Here is a 17,177-nt window from a genome sequence, read left to right on the forward strand (position 1 = left end):
TCACATAGGGTACCCGAGCACCTTTATACCCTATGAACAACTGATTTTTCAAGTCTTTTGTGAGAAAAATACTGTGAAGTGAGAAACCATAACCTTTTCCATATTGTACAGGGGTATTTTCCTGCGAATAGAAGTTTCTTTTGGAATGCGTTCAGAAATTAACACTTGCAAGAATACTCTCTTAGTACAAGTATATTTTAGGCACACACTAATTTCCCCCCACCTCGAACTGTTTCAATTTCCTCACTGACAAACACTTTACCATTTTATATCGTAAAGGTCAGATCCACCGTTATTGTAACAGAGTGGTGTTTGAGCGATTGACTAGAAATTCAAACTCCGATTAGTGACAATTTCACAGTCTTGTTTTATTACAAGTGTAAACTCTTTAGTCAGTTCAGAAGAGTCTGTGGATCGTGTTCAGAGTTGATGAAGATGGATTTTGGTGAGTCAGAGTAGGTCAAAGTGGATGAGAGTGGGTCATGGTGGGTGGTGGGTCAGTGGGTCGTGGGTCACGGTGGGTGGTGGGTCAGTGGGTCGTGGGTCAAGTTTTCATTGACCCACGCCAACTCTGCACTGATGCCAATTTGGCCTATTTTTTGGCTAAATCAAGCCTATTTGGAGAGGCACTTAGCCATACAAATCTACGAAATGCTTATAGCCTTAAATATAGCTTATTTTATGAAACTCTTTTGCCATTTTTAGCTTTTTTTATTAGTCATTAAATAATATTAGTAATTCATGTTATACGTAAATAAGTTCTACCTTATTTGCCCTCGTTTTTGTGTGAATTAGAACCCCAAAATAAGATTATTTCTTCAACTTTAAAGAAGGCATATGTATACCAAGTTTCATTAAAACCGAGTAAATTTTATGTGGTTTATATTGGAAAATCGTCTTGCAAGTAGAATGTTCAAACTTGCGATGTGGGGGGAGGGGAGGATTTTACTTCATTTTACGCCCTCAGACTTGATGATTTCCGACCCCAAACAATAGTTATTTCTAAAAGTTGAAGTAAGGCATATACCAAGTTGAATAAAAATGGGATACGTTGTACGAGAGTTACCGTGGAACAGACGGACACACAAATGCCAATGGTAGAAGCTTTGCTACGCTCGCTTCATGAATCTAGTCAAAACAGTTATTTTTTAAAAAGTACTATTTATTTTCAACGGAGCGCCGAGGATATATCTATGAGATATTAACGTAGCGTTTAAATGTGGTATAAGAACCAGATTCTTCAACGAGAATCGATCTTGGAGTCTCACAGCTTTGTGTGAGCCTGCTAACAACTCCGCTAACGGAACTCTCAGTAGAAGATTGGTATAACACTGAGATGTACTGAACAGTCTCTTTGAGATAATTTTATCTAACAGCTCTTTGCATTTCAGTTAAACAGCGCATGATAAGAGTTATTAGCTCTATGGCTTTCTGATAAAATGATTGCTTTCTTCTTTTCTTTCTTTATCTGAGAGATATAGATATCAAAGACATGCCTGTGCGAGATTAGGTCTTTGCAGCGTTAATTTATCAAGCAGACAACTATAGCAGTTTTATTAAAATCACGCAGTGTATTTCGGGTAGAAAAGGAAGGAAACAAACGACAATCGACCCGATTTTATGGTCATGGCACAAAAGCGAGAGAGAAGTGTTAATTTTACATTGCAAGAAACCGAGCTGTTACTTTCTCTAGTAGAACAGTTTAGTGAAATAATTGAGACCAGAAAAACAGATTCCGTTGCGTGGAAGGATAAAGAAAAGGCATGGGACAAAGTAACTCATCTATTCAATGCGTCTTCTAATGTGGTTAGCCGTACTTCCAAGACTCTTAAATGGAAATATGAAGGTCTGAAAAAGCAAGCGCGGAAAGAATTGGATGAGAAACGACAAGCGTTACTTCAAATCGATGGTGACAGTGAAAAAGTTAAATTAAGTCCATTTACAGTAAGAATTAAAAACATTCTACAAGGGCTACCATTGAACGGGAGGTCAAATGCATCTAATCCTACTGACAATTTAGAAGGTAAGTTTATTAGACCTGCATACACTTATTGTATATAATGGATATTTACGCAAATGAAAAGCGCAAAATTATGACGCTTATTTTATATGTTTCAGAAGGTCTTTTAATCCTCTATGTGAAATAGTAAGGTATAGCACTTTAATTATATGTTCTTGAAGTATTTATAATTTCGGATACCGCAATAATAATAATAATAATAATAATAATAATAATAATAATAATAATAATAATAATAATAATAATAATAATAATAATAATAATAATAATAATTATTATTATTATTATTATTATTATTATTATTATTATTATTACGTGCTGAGAACAGCTAAAATACAGCACTTTGTCTTATTCTACATTATTTTAACACTATACAAGCGATGAATATGGTTACCTCTTTAACATAAATTATTATTAATAAAAACATTGACAGTGTAGTATATGTCAATTACTAAAAACAATGAGATGTCAAAAATTAAAATTAAAAATAAAAACTACTAATTTATATTTAAAATTCTAAAATAAAAGAATATGCATTCATTGTAGCTTGTTCACATCCTAGAGATTAAAATATGTTTCCTATTACGTGGTTGCAATAAAATTCTTACCCTTGTACAGTCATGTCCAAAATTATTGTCGCATGTCTATAAATATGTTGTTGTAACAATATATTTTGATAAAGAATTCGCCCGGTATTTCTTATAATGTTAGTATGTGTATAATCGGCAAAGACATGTATGTGGCAAATTTGATGTCAAAAGAGCAGTAAATAAGAACAATAAAATGAAAATAAAACTTTCTTGTCCATTTAGCAACATTTTGTTTTACTCATTCTAATTTTCGCATTTATAATTTAGAATTCTTTTCCTATGAAATTTACCACAATAATACATTATCCGATTATACACATATGGTAGTATCAGTATTAAAAGTACCCTGCAAAATCATTATCAAATTATATTCCTACAATGAGACAGTTATAGATATGCGACAGGCATTTTGGACATGAGTGTACCATATATCGGAACTTTAAAATCTACATTTTTTTTACAAGTATCTTTTTTACAAATACAGAGTCAATCAATATTCTGCTGTCAGCCAGTCGTTCCAATTTAAAGTATGTTATCCAATATTCATACGTGCTAGAGTAATAGTCAAGTCCTAACTTGAAACAAAGTATTCTAATAAAACACTTTTGGAGCATTTCAAGTTTGTTCACAAGAGTATTTGTTCTTGGGCTGTTCGAAGTCACGATGCATATTCTAGGTTCGACCTTACCAGTAATTTATATAAGCATACATTATGTATCAGACTGACAGAAAAGCAAGCCATTGTTTAAACAGGTAACCAATTGCTTTTCTTGCTTCATTACATACATTTTGTATATTATAACCAAATTGCAATGACCTGTCAAATATTACACCTAAATCCTTCATTGTGTAAACTTTCTGTTTTATAGACCTAGTACTTTGTTATTTTCGTACTGACTTACATAGTATTGCGATTTGTTACTGTAGGTCATGCATTTAGTTTTCAAACTAATAATAATAATAATAATAATAATAATAATAATAATAATAATAATAATAATAATAATAATAATAATAATAATAATAATAACAATAATAAGCATAGCAAATGGAAATGAAAAGAACTCCGTGGAACCTTTAAGAATTATTTAGAGGACAGTAACACAGATAAATAAGAATCAACTGCTTGGCTTAAGAAAACTAGACTCTTTTCTGAAATAGTAGATTTATGATGGCCATACAAGGACCGAGTGTACCAATACAAAACTACTGTAAATACATATTGAAGCACAAAATACCGGATGAAAAGTGCAGAAAATGCGGAGACATATCAGAAACAATTGAACACATCACAGGCTCATGCCGTAGAATGGCTCCCACAGACTAAAAAGACACAACAATGTTGCTAAAAGTATTCACCAGTTTTTGGCACATAACATGGAACAAATCACCGATACCAAACTAGCCCTATACTACAAATATCAGCCAAGTCTAGTACTTGAAAATTATAAATACAAACACTACTTTGGATCGAAAAGTCAGAACAGATGTAACAATACACGCAAACAGACGATATCACTATTACACATCACCCGATTATAAAATGGACCAAGAAGTCACCCTCATAGATGTAGCAGTACCATTGAATCATAACATACGTACAACATTCAGTACGAAATTAAGCAACAGACAAACGCAATACATCTCCTAACAACCTACAAAAACCAATAATACTAGATACTTGCCATATGGTTAGAAAATTCTTTGGAGAATAAGAACTCTTCAAATAATTTGCACTTGCCAGAGACGACCGTCAGATTACTAAGCTGTAACTGGTTTAAACCGAGATACACCAATAATAATAATAATAATAATAATAATAATAATAATAATAATAATAATAATAATAATAATAATAATAATAATAATAATAATAATAATAATAATAAGTTTGTCTACCAATTGACACGAGGTTACTAGGGATGCGCACGAGTCGAGGCACACTTTGTAAAATTCGAGTCGAGTCTGCTCGTAAAAATCTCGACTCGACTCGAATGTCTCGAAAATCTTTCTATAATTTTTAATATTATTGTAAAGAAAATATCCACTCAGAAACAACGATGTGCTGGCCTCCCAACTCGTCGGATCTGAACCCAATCAAACACATCAGGGATGTAATTGAACGTGACGTCCACTGGCGGATTAAACCAAACGTCTTGAGGGGGGGCTCTTTGTTGTGGAGTGGAATATGTTCCCATAAATTACCCCCCCCCCAAAAAAAAGAAATGTAAAATGTATTCCGGAAAAGAGGGTAAAAGATATAATTCCTACGGAATTTTCACCACAATGCCCCCAAAACGATATTCTGTCTACAGGCCTAGTCGTGGCTATGCTTTACTAAATATTTCGCTAGAAAAATATCAGGTTAAACATTTCTTAGAACGCTCATAATGTTTCTGTATTTTAGTAAAATGAATTAGACAAAAGGACAAAAAAACTTACGACAAGTTACAACGCAAAACGTGCTTTTTGGTGAATACCACCTAAGGCGTATCTGTCGATATAATATTGTCGCGATCTACAACAATGTTCCTGTGACATTCAAAAGTGATAGTTCTCCTGCTTTCTCCATTCCACCATTTCATTCACTGCTCATCAGCACCGTCTCCTTTAGCCTAGCCCGCATAACCATGGGAAGTAAAACTAAAAAAAATCATTTTCATTTTTTCCATTCAGCCGCTTTTCGCCAGAACGAGATCGCAACCACGTTTTCAGTCGGTGCAATGTGGATTAAGATCGTTCTGCACTGGCCACACTCGAATGCAGGGTTACAAGTATGCACAGCAGTTTTGGAATAGTCACGCGAAGATCTTCGTCACTGGTGGCCAAGGCTTCCAACGCAGTCCGTGATAGAGTTTCACCTTTCTCTTTAATTCTCTTCCATTTAGAAGTACAGACTGCAAATTCAGAACTAAGGAGGGAAAATAGCATTTTTTCTTCAGTTCCGATAGTTTTGTAAAGTCCGATAGTTTTAGAACGCGGAGGTGTTGCTCAGAGTTTTGTCAGTTGCACGTGTTGGCAATAGAATGTTGGGTCCGTATACGTTTAAAACCTCCGGCGCAAGACGCATTTTGAGGTCTTCTACGACCGACTCTATCAACGGAATGTAGACAGTTCTTCAGTAGTAAGATGTCATGTCATCTGCCCTGAAGTGAGTACGATGTGTTTGTCTTTGGGTGAGATGAGGAGTTCGAATCTGCACGTCGACACTGGCAGCCATTCTGGATATTGTTTCGAAAATTGCCTTGAATTCTTCTTTGCTGTTTGAACGCTTCTTGTTTAATGCTGTGATAGTGTCCTGAATGACATCTGACGCTGCGTTCATGTCTAAATCTGTCTTCTGCAAAAGTCGATGAAGGAGAGAGTTATCGTGAGAACATCCTGAAGACAAGTAATAGTTAAGATAAATTCACTGTCGTGCATGGCAGAAGAAAGTGCCCGTGCTTTGGCTGTATCTAACTTGGATCACTTGGAACACACTGTAGAGCCTCACTATATATTTTTTTTTAAATTTCAAGTGAAATTGTAACACCATGTTCCGTTCAACCCATCTCGTTTCACAAAATGTCTCCAATTGGCCACCAAACGTAAGCTTAAGGACAGTATTACGTTTTGACGATGCGGTGGAAAACACAATGATCTCTTTCATTTTTCCCAGACATTTCCTCACGCACTATACTGACGATGACCTGAAGATGGACAAGTTGAGGCTGTGATTGCAATATGAACAGTACAGCGCGTTTGAAGCCTCCTACTAGATCTCCTGCACTGCCCCTCGACTTTGAGAGGTCATGACGGCGCAACCATCTGTACCTATACCAACGCAGTTTTTCGGGTCGAGTGAGAAGTCTCCTAGCAAAGATAGAGCAATTTTTCCAATTTTCCCTCCAGTCAGTGAGAGTTCTGGTGGTTCTGCGTCTTCGGATTCCGAGCTCGAACTAATGTCCTCACGTTTCAGCTCTGCTGATCGAGGATCAATGAAACTGAAGCGGTCTTCTTTTATTTCACCCATGTGTTCGTACCTTAGAATCAAAGACAGCTGAGATGTGTGCGAAACGTCCGTAGTCTCATCAAACATAATAGAATAAAACTGACCCTCCCGCACTCGATTGACAATATTATAGACGTGATTTCTCATCCACAACCCTCAATGAGGGCATTTTGTGTGGTTTTATTGGCAAAAATTGTCCTTTTCGATGCTTTCTTCCAGTGATTATTTAAGACATCGTTACCACAAATAATTCTAAATTTGCCCAATTCTCGAAAATTGCCCTTGTTGAACTTAGTTTCTACACCGTCACCATCTGAGGTCCAATTATCCGCACAAGCATCTTTCCTGTGGCCTTGAAAAGCAATGCCTTGCCTTCCAAGGCATATCACATTCTACAACATTAATTTCAGTTTATCGCGATTAGGGATTACTTGTCTTCTTGACGAGTTGATTTTATTCTCGACTGGTTTCACTGGCTCCCAGTAGTTTTTCAGAAACGTTTTTCCGACCTCAACAGCGTTAATGTACTATTATGCCTTGTTATGAGTTTCTAAAATACCGTAGAAAGTAGCAAATTTCTTCAAAGGTTTAGTCACAAGAGTTTGGAGAGGCATGTTTATTTGATAGCCCCCAACCAAATCCGTTGCAAAAAATGAGCAATATTTACAAAAAAGAAAAAAAGAAAAGAAAAAGAAAAAAGAAAGAAAACCCCTCACATGGGAAAAAAAACAGCCATGGATAGTTTTCCTGATATTATGGCCTCAAAGTAAAATCGTCCTTCTTCCTGAAATTTATCTGATATTATGACTCGAGTTATCGTTAGCGTAAACGCGGCATGCTGGACAGACACAATTTTAAAATAGAATTTAAAGAATTAACCCTCTTTTGAAATAACGCAAGAACGATTCTAAACTTCCGTTCGTGTGGCGGTAAGCTACAAGCAGCAGTGTGTGTAATTTTAATATTTTGGAGTGCTCTTGGGGAGGGAGCGATCGCCCCCTCGCCCCCTTTAATCCGCCCCTGGTGACTTCAGAGCGCATTGCCCCCTTCCCGGAATTTACCGGAATTACGTAAACTGTGTGTGCACATGTGCCAACTCTCTCCAGCGATCTACCAAGGATCATTGCATCCATGCCAAGATGCATCGCCGTTGTTATCTGTGCCACAGATGGACATACTGACAATTAGGTAAGTAGTCATAATGTTCTGGCTGACGCGTGCGTATATTTTAAGTCATATATTTTGCCTCGACTCGAATTTCGAGATGTCTCGTCTCGAATTCGAGTCGAGTCGAGATAGAAACTGTCGAGTCGAGACAGAAACATATTTTTGAGTCGAGACAACATTTTCTCGAGACGAGTCGAGACAGGCTTAAATCTCGAATCAACTCGACTCGTGCGCATCCCTAGCGTTTACACAAATAGTAATGTTCAAATCTAAAAATGGGTGTGGCCCTTGTCCTAATAATAAACTGCAAAAGCACGTTTATAAGCAATATAATCTCTATCCATTTTACAAATAGGTCTAATTAAATTGAAACAATACAATTCAAGTTGCAATTAAATCGTCGTAATAAATACATAAACATTGATGCTCAAATCTAAATATGGTTTCGGTTTTTGTCCTGTTTTGAAATAAAATATAACACAATTTTGATTCTACTGTGTTTGAGTATTATGCTGACTACTAATAAAATGAAAAAAAAATTTAAAAAAAAATGATAACATGAGTATTAAAGTGGGTACCTTTCAAAACTCCACTCTAAAACAATGTTAACAAAACAAAACTGATGAAAGCATCAAATATATATTATACTTTTTAATAAAATACCCATTCTTAGCACGGGGAGAATACGTTTCATTTTGGATAAACGGCTAAATTTGGATTTAAACTGCATCGGAAGTGTCACTGTTCATCTCAGCGACCCCGAAAACTATGGACTCGACACTAATATGGGAATTTTCGATTTTATATATATATCCCTATCCCTACACCAAGTTGCGGGGCTGAATTTGGATTTAAACAGCATTGGAAGTGTCACAGTTCATCTCACCGATCCCGAAAACTATGGATTCGACACTAATATCGGCCATTTTCGACCATTTTTAAATCTCTGTCCTCCTCCCCCTTCCGTAATTTGAAGTTGGCCTAAAGTGAAGTCACCCAGGTCCAAACTTCATCTATGTTGACAATTTGATCGAGATCGGTCGGGTGATTCAAGAGTTATTAAGTCACAAACATAGTCACTTTCAATTTTATATATTACACTAATATCTATTTGATGCATTGGACAGTTTTATTAATAATGTGGAATATTTTCAAAGTTACAATGAACTAGTTACATGTGAAACAATACGTACATGTACAAATCAGCAGTGCATCAAGAAACATTTTTTCCATTCATTTTGAATACCGTATACAGTTGCAAGAAAATACTGCTTAGTGATCTTGTTCATTTAAGGGATTTGTCATGTTAAATATCTCTGGGGTTCCAAAATGACCTGACGGTAGTACTTATGGGTTAAGATAATACTACTTAGCATATTTTTTGTGTAGAAATATATAAATTTTGTTGTGCTACCTTATATAAGTACATACTCAGTTAAATCTAGATAGTAGTACCCAACACTCATAAATACGTCCAAGGAAGATTGAAAACATCAATATCAGGCAGTTAATAATATATTTTGCTATGAAAGACGAATTCTTTAATTTTGATTTGGTACACGATTGATCTGGATAGGATGAAGATATAGCACTTGAAATGCGTTTATATGGAAAACCTAAACCAATCAGATGAAATATTTTAGTGCATAATATAGTATGCACAATGAAAAATTCAGTAAATGCGTTATTTGGCATATTTATAATTATCAAACTCTTATCTTCATGTATGTTATGAATAATTCTCAGTGCATAAGGACTACAGATTTAACGCAAACTAACATATCTGAGTAACGCAGACCAACAAAGTACCTCGAATAATATTTGTGAAGCCACGTCTTTCGTAAATGCAGTTGTATCGGAAATTTCTTCCTACACAATATGGAATATGGAATATGGAAGAAATTCTTGATGCGTCAAAAACAATAATGGCCTCTGCAGAAGAAGCAGACGTTACTTTTTGTGGTGATATATCCAAACAAGAGATGATCAAGATTGGAAAGTGTTACGGAGAGGTAACTGTAACTGTACAAAATGTTCGAGATAAATTTAATGAGACTTTCAGACTCTGGCGTCATTTCAGAGGACCCTTAAAGAGAAAGAAGTAAATCCAGACCTTAAGAAGCTTTCCCTAGTATTTGACATATCTGGAAAACATTTCTTGAGAACACAATTCTACGACAATTCGTGTATGGAATGTCTGTGTAAACTCGTTTCTGGTGATCAGAAGAAAGAAAAGCTCCCACTGTTTTTCTCCGTAGTGAAATTGAACCTACTCTCACCTCTTAGTACAGCTTCTGTGCAGAGACCATTTTCTACGATGAACCGAATTTTATGTTCCGAGAGGGCTCGACTTTCTCCTGATCATGTGAACGAATTGATGAAAGTTGCGATCGAGAGTCCGAAGATGATGAGGATATTTGACAATTCAACAACTTCATATCAAAGTCATATAAGGAGTGGTTGAAGAAACCAAAAAGAAACATTTGATAACAATGAAGCCATGACTTCATGTTGGTAGTTCTTAAAGTTGGAATTGGAGAAGAGGCCATATCTATCTATCTATCTATAATATATATATACTCAATGTGCAAAGCGTGGTACTTCTGGGTGGTATAGGAAATTCACGTAGAAACCGTAAAGTACTCAAGCACTGATGAACTTAAATTTAATTGTTATTTTATCCATTGGTCTACATAAAAGCTATGGCAGAGTTTAGCAGCTTACAGTTAGCCTTTAGTGTTCCCTACTTTTGTTTTAAAATCTACTTTTCTACCCTTTCGCTTGACCATATTTTGTCGCAAAAGCTTGCCAAGTTTTTTTATTACTGAAGTTTATATATCCTCTAAAACAGTGCTATTCAACCCTTTTTCCTCGCATACCCCTAGACACAGTTCACCATCCAACTGTGTACCCCTGAAGCTGTTTAAAAGAAATTAAATCGAAATGAACTTATTAAATTTAATACACATGTTCTGTTGATTAAACATGGGGCAAATAGAGACCTAACAAGAGGACAATCAGTGTACGAATCGAAAGAATATTTATAGAGGGATGAGGTGCACATCCGAAAAAATTAACATTTGAAATTACAAAACATATGGGGCACTCCAGTTCTACTGAGGAGGATTTTCCCCTCATCTTCCCTGATAAAATTCGTACACTGAGGACAATGTTAAAAATTCAAAAAACTAAAAACAACTTTAGAACTAATCTGTTAATGAGATGACTGAACTTGTTTCCGAGATGCCAATTGGAAAGAAAAACAATCTCCAACTATAAACATTCAATAAATATTGGAAATATGCTTATTTTAGGATACGTACTCCCAGGAGTATGCGTACCGCCGGTTGAATAGCACTGCTCTAAAATGCTTGTTATGAGTATATTTTTTTTGTTTTATTTTATCAGGTATATAAAAGTTCGTTTATTATCCATGCATCAATATCCAAACATCCCAGCAAAAAATACATACACCCAAACTGAAAATCCTAATAGAATCCCAGTTCATAACGTGAGTAGTTCTGAGCGAGATACTTCATTTCAGGTATAAATTTTAAACCCCTTCCGCTTTGAATTCACCTCCTCCCCCTTAAGATACGTACCAAAAGATTCTAAGTCTTCCAGACTTTGGTGTCCTCGATACAGTTACTTGCAAGTATGCCAATTCAACGGTGTAGATTTCTTTATCAGACAAGTATTTTTAAACATATTACCGTAAGGAATACAAACGTGGATATATGTAGAAAGGTTAAAAAAGGAAAGACAAGACAAGAAGTATTTAAAATGTGGGTAAAGATAATAATGAAGAAAATCAGCAAGGAAGAACGGAAGGAATGCTAGCAAAAGTAAAACAGATAATAAATTATACAACATAATTAAAATCATGAAAATGATCTCACTGGACCATTATTACAGAACAAATTTTCTTATTCTTCATCTGATATAAGGATGCAAACGAGACAAGATTTGTGGCTGTCTCATCTAGAAAATGTGCTGTAAAAATAATGTCTCGACTCGAAAAATGTATATTTCTCTATTGGAAGAGCCGTGTCTCGACTCGAATTTTGTCAGGAAAATCCTGTCTCGACTCGTCTCGTGCGCATCCCTAATCTGATATGAGGTATGATGGAGAGTAATATGTTAGAAGAAGAGATTAGGGAAATTGCATGATAATTTCTTAATTTGTGGCAAGTTACATCCAATGATGGCAGAACACGTAATAAATAAATAAATCTTGGAACTAGGGGATTCACTCACCTCCAGATCAACACTTCTGAATTCGTTATCCTCAGTATCTGTTGTGACTATCTACGGTTCTACAAAATTCATATATGAAATAAACATATATTACAATCAGTTGTAAGTCCTTCAGATACGTACGATTAATATACATGACACATTTCTACTTTCATCAAAATATGTGAAGGGAATTGTTTACTTGTCTTTGACAGTAGTTTACAATAAAGCCTAATTTTGCGGTATTATGAATAGGTACGAACTAACCCCTTCTGCTTCAGGCTCTAAGTAAGTGATTACTATGGCCCGAAATACGCATCATTAGAACTAATACTTTCAATGTAAATTTATCCTATCTTGGTGTTTGTACAGTGCGTCCCACTAGCTTTCGAACCCGAAAAAAACGTTATAATTTCCGAACAAATATACATAGGAAAATGAAATGCACAATACACGTACCTTGTTTCATGCTGAATACATGACCGTCACAGCAGGTGCTTAAAGTGTCCTCCCTGGACGTTAAGACATGTTTGTTCACGGCGTTCCATATTGTGAAAAGTCCGATGTAGAGTCTCCGGTGTGATCTCATGAATCGCATCCTCAATGTTGTTTTTCTACTCTTGCAGTGATCATGGGTTGTTTCTGTAGACACAACCCTTAAGAAAACCCCATAAGAAGAAATCAGCCGGGGATCTTGGCGGCCACAATCCTTTGGAGATTATCCTGTCACCAAAAAAGGACTCAATTTCTGACATGGCCACATTGAAAGTATGGCATGTTGCTCCGTCTTGTTGGAAATAACCGCGACGCAGTTCTTGATCGTCCAGCTGATTCACAAATTCACTGAAGATGTGTACATAAACTTGTGTGTTTACTGTATCTTCAAAGAAGATGAGTCCAATGATACGCTGTCGGGAAATTGCACACCAAACTCTCACCTTCAAGGGATGAAGTGGAATCTCATGGTACACATGCGGATTTTCGGCGGCCCACACCGGAGTATTCTGCGAGTTCACATAACCGGAGAGATGGAACCAAGCTTCATCTGTGAACCAAGTATAGTCTAGGATTCCTGGATTGTCATGCAACAAAACTTGCAGCCAACGACAATACATCACGCGCTTTCCCCAATCTGTAGTCTTCAATTCCTGGACGACTGTAACGCGATATGGAAACAGCTTGGCTCTTTTGGCGGCTCTTTGCACAGTTGACTTTGACATCCCTACCTCTTGTGATAATCGACGCAGGCTCTTCTTAGGGGACTGCAAAGATGTTGCCGCACATTGTGAATTTCATTTTCTTATGTACATTTGTTCGGAAATTATAACGTTTTTTTCGGGTTCGAAAGCTAGTGGGACGCACTATATAACAAATACGATTATGTGCATGACCAAGAACAATTCTTCCGCGTTCTTTCAAACAGTGCAATTTCGGTTGGAATGAGGGGCATAGTTCCCCCTCTATAACAAGTAATTACAGATGTACTACTTCTAGTTTGAGTATTGAATTAGCATAGTTTGAAAGTCTGAAATGACTCACTAATTATTATTATTATTATTATTATTATTATTATTAATGTTACATTCAAATATTAACAAACAATATTTAATATAAAAAGATCACTGCAATGTTGTATGTATTGTCATTATACAGGAGCGACGAGTCGGAAGAGCCTTGTCAATAAGACGAAAAGAAAATTCAACATGTTGGTTGAAGCCAAACTTGAACTGGCTAAACTACAACTTCAATTGTTAAAAGAGGAGGCCAAGATGAAGGAAGAAAGAGAAAAGACAGCAGAGAAACGAGCAGAAAGGAAATGGCAACTACAAGAGGAACGAGATCAAAAAGAACATGAAGCACGGATGGAGATTTTAAGATTGGAAAAGCAAATAAAGGAGAAGCAACTGGAAAGGTTGTAAAAATATTTTTCTGTCATATGACTAAGCTGTATACTGATAGAACGTATAAATAAACGTATTATTTATTCACATTTTACAGTTGGGCCGTACAGAGCACAAAGGAATCATGTCAAATTAACCAATGTTGTGAGGAAAAGAGTCATAAAGTTCGTACGGTACGCTTAAGTACATGGGAAAGCTAACATTGCTTTTTTGATTATAAGAGTTATTTCCAATAGATTATAAGAGTTATTTATAATAGATTATAAGAGTTATTTACAATAGATTATAAGAATTATTTATAATAGATTATGAGTTATTTACAATAGATTATAAGTTATTTACAATAGATTATAAGAGTTATTTATAATAGATTATAGGAGTTATTTATAATAGATTATAAGAGTTATTTACAATAGATAATAAGAGTTATTTACAATTTCTGGACGTTAAGCTTTTAAGCTCTGGAAGGAGTTTCTGATAGAGATGAAATGTCCAAAATGGCCCAAAAATGTATTTGATTCCCTTGTGCACTGAACGCACCAGTTATGATTTTTTGTTTATTGCAAGTAATACCTGCGTCACTGTTAGAAGCATGTCAGTCACTACTAGGACTGTATATGTCACTGCTAGGAGCTTGAATGTTAATAACATTAGAGACAATGTGTTAGTTGAAACTTTATGTTTCTTACATATACAACACATCCATAAGTAAATAAGTAGTCTGTTTCAGAAAAATAAAAACTATCAACTATCAATAGCAACGAATGACACTTTTTAGCGACATAAAAATTAGCTTTTTATAGATTTTTCGAAACTTACGCATGAAAATTTCGTTCATCTCAATGGGATTTATCAAGTAATATATATATCATTTTTGAATACATATCATGATTAAACAAATTTAAAAGTTTTAAGAATTCTCGCAATTTTAAGCTATGTCACATTGGTCATCAAACGAACTGTCATAATGATAAAAACTTTTTCAAAAAATATATAAACTGATTCCAACAAAAGCGCTAAAAAGCATAAAATAAAAGCACTATAAAGCAGGAAAAAATCATTATAAAACAATTTTCAAATGCGGAAGTTTGGGAGCGAAGTCCCCAGCTAGTCGAAGGCTAGTATTAGTACAGTCGAGAAAATAGTTTGCAAGACAGATTATACAGCTTTGTCAAACCTTTTTCAACCAGTTTTCAACATGGTTTCCTGCCTGGACGTTCGTGTCTCACTAATTTATCAGTGTTAATCACTCATGCGGCCCAAGAAATCACGACTAACTCACACCTTGATGTAGTTTACTTTGACATATCTAAGGCATTTGATAGATCCTCTCTTTCCTAGATTGTTATCTCTCAGGGAGAGAACAATGTATTACTCTTTCTGGATCCCTGCTTTCGTGTAGTCCTGTTTTATCCGGAGTGCTTCAGAAGAGTGTGCTGGGTTCTCTCTTGTTTTTACTGTATATTGACTACATACCTAGCATCTTTTCAAACTTTTCATCAAATATTTTGCTCTTCGCTGATGACAGTAAACTCAAAGGGTTATTAACACTGTAGACGATGCTTTTTCACTTGAAGATGGCATAGATTTGTTAAGTAGCTGATGCTCTAACTGGAATCTGTCTTTAAACTCCAACAAATGTTCTACCCTCTCTATCTCTTTAAAATAGAATGTACTTTGTCAGACATATAATGTCACTAATGCACGCATTAAACGGGTTTGATCTGAAGAAGATATAAGTGTTGTCTTTGACGAAAATTTCTCCTTTTCGGATCACATCATATCGACCTCATCCAGAGCTATGAAACAACTTACTCTACTTTTTAGATTTCCTGAAATACAAAGTCTCCCTGCCCTTACGATGTTTTACAAGGCTTTTATTTTCCCGTCATTGAATACTGTTCACCTGTATGGAATATGACTGTACCTACTAATCTATCTCGCATTGACTCGGTTTTAAACTTCTTTCTTGCCATAGTTAGATTTTAGAATTCCTGAGATACGTGATCACTTGAGACAGGAATTATTTAATGAACTTATCGCTGCTGACAAACGACGTCGCGCTACTGATTTACTTTACCTATATAAGATTATCAATGGTCAAATTTATTCTGAACTCTTACTGTTGCAGATTAGCTTTTATGTTCCTCCGAGATGAACTTGCTCTCTAAATTTACTAATTAACAAGATACCTAGGTTAATAGTTTCAGCTTAGTGGCTGTGAAACTTAGTGAAAAAAATTAATATGTACACTATTGATTGAAGGGTCACGAAGTTCATGAGCCGCAACCCACAAGCAATCAAACCCATGACTCAGTATGATCCAGTGATGATGGAGAGTGTAATATGATGCTCCGAATGGAATTGTAACAAACAGAATTGTCTCCCCTCTTTAAACCTTCTACTAACTCTATAATTTCCTTTTTCTCTTGTTGTGCATGTCTCTGTATATGTCAAAGCATTGATAATGATAAGTACAGAGTAACAAACATAAAAGTAGCTCGGCATGATAACATCAGATACCGGTCTCGAAACAGTAGGAAAATGTAAACATCTGCATGTTACAAGAGATGCTGAAAGGGGTCCCCATTAATCGTCGAGATACTTCTGCGTACGTTGCAGCATGTAGGGTGATACAGCCAATAGCTCTTCACGGTGATACTGCGGATGGTTTGGATAATGTTTTGCTGGAGTTTAGCCAGGGTATCGGAGTTATTTGCGTACAGTTTCTGAACCTTTTCACGACTAACGGCTGTTTTTAAATATCTCCAAGGATAAAAATCACAGGACAAATTTAGCTCGAGTAGTGCCATTAAATTATCATGATCCAAGTGACCTATGCTTCACTGATATACACACACAAAAATTACAGAAAAATTGAGTAAAATTACTAATGTCCTGGTTATAGCCCCTAGACTAGCCAAGATACGAATGCTAAATGCAAGTGAATGATAAACGAACTAGAGGAATCAGAAAGAATAAGGAAAAGAGGAGAACTATAAAACACGTAAGTTTCGTTTCACATTCTGAGATTACGACAGATTTCCAAACTATTCGAGCAAAAGAAACACTAACCAAAGCTTCAACACACACTGTATTTTAAACTATAATGTGTAACGGTTTCGGATATCTGACATATCCTTCCTCAGACACTATAGAACATAAATGAAGATACAGACATAGATATAGCCATTCTTATGAAAAAGTTTCAATTCTATTGGCTGAAGCCATCAGCCAATCCCGTAGGACCCCGTGTTCACTTTCCAAACAAA

General features: G+C 35.7%; 3 protein-coding genes across 3 annotated transcripts in view; 1 reads left to right on the forward strand and 2 right to left on the reverse strand.

The window, feature by feature from the left end:
• Window positions 1-17,177, reverse strand: part of LOC145671122 (facilitated trehalose transporter Tret1-like) — a 478,763-nt gene that overhangs the window by 247,107 nt on the left and 214,479 nt on the right. The window lies entirely within an intron of this gene.
• Window positions 1-17,177, reverse strand: part of LOC145671870 (uncharacterized) — a 72,144-nt gene that overhangs the window by 23,881 nt on the left and 31,086 nt on the right. The gene's annotated exons all lie outside the window — the stretch shown is intronic.
• On the forward strand, window positions 1,499-14,000 carry LOC145671869 (uncharacterized). Its single transcript, XM_081741095.1, has 2 exons — window positions 1,499-2,023; window positions 13,658-14,000. The coding sequence occupies exons 1-2, from the start codon at window positions 1,621-1,623 to the stop codon at window positions 13,921-13,923; spliced, it is 669 nt and encodes a 222-aa protein (XP_081597221.1). The 5' UTR covers window positions 1,499-1,620; the 3' UTR covers window positions 13,924-14,000.

The sequence above is a fragment of the Thermobia domestica genome, chromosome 15 (genome assembly GCF_964235325.1).
Source record: "Thermobia domestica chromosome 15, izTheDome1.hap1.1, whole genome shotgun sequence".
Lineage (NCBI taxonomy): Eukaryota > Metazoa > Arthropoda > Insecta > Zygentoma > Lepismatidae > Thermobia > Thermobia domestica.

Coding starts and splice junctions, on each gene's coding strand:
- LOC145671869 (XM_081741095.1), top strand. CDS start 1,621: ATGGTCATGGCACAAAAGCGAGAGAGAAGTGTTAATTTTACATTGCAA. Junction 2,024..13,657: donor TCCTACTGACAATTTAGAAG/GTAAGTTTATTA, acceptor GTCATTATACAG/GAGCGACGAGTCGGAAGAGC.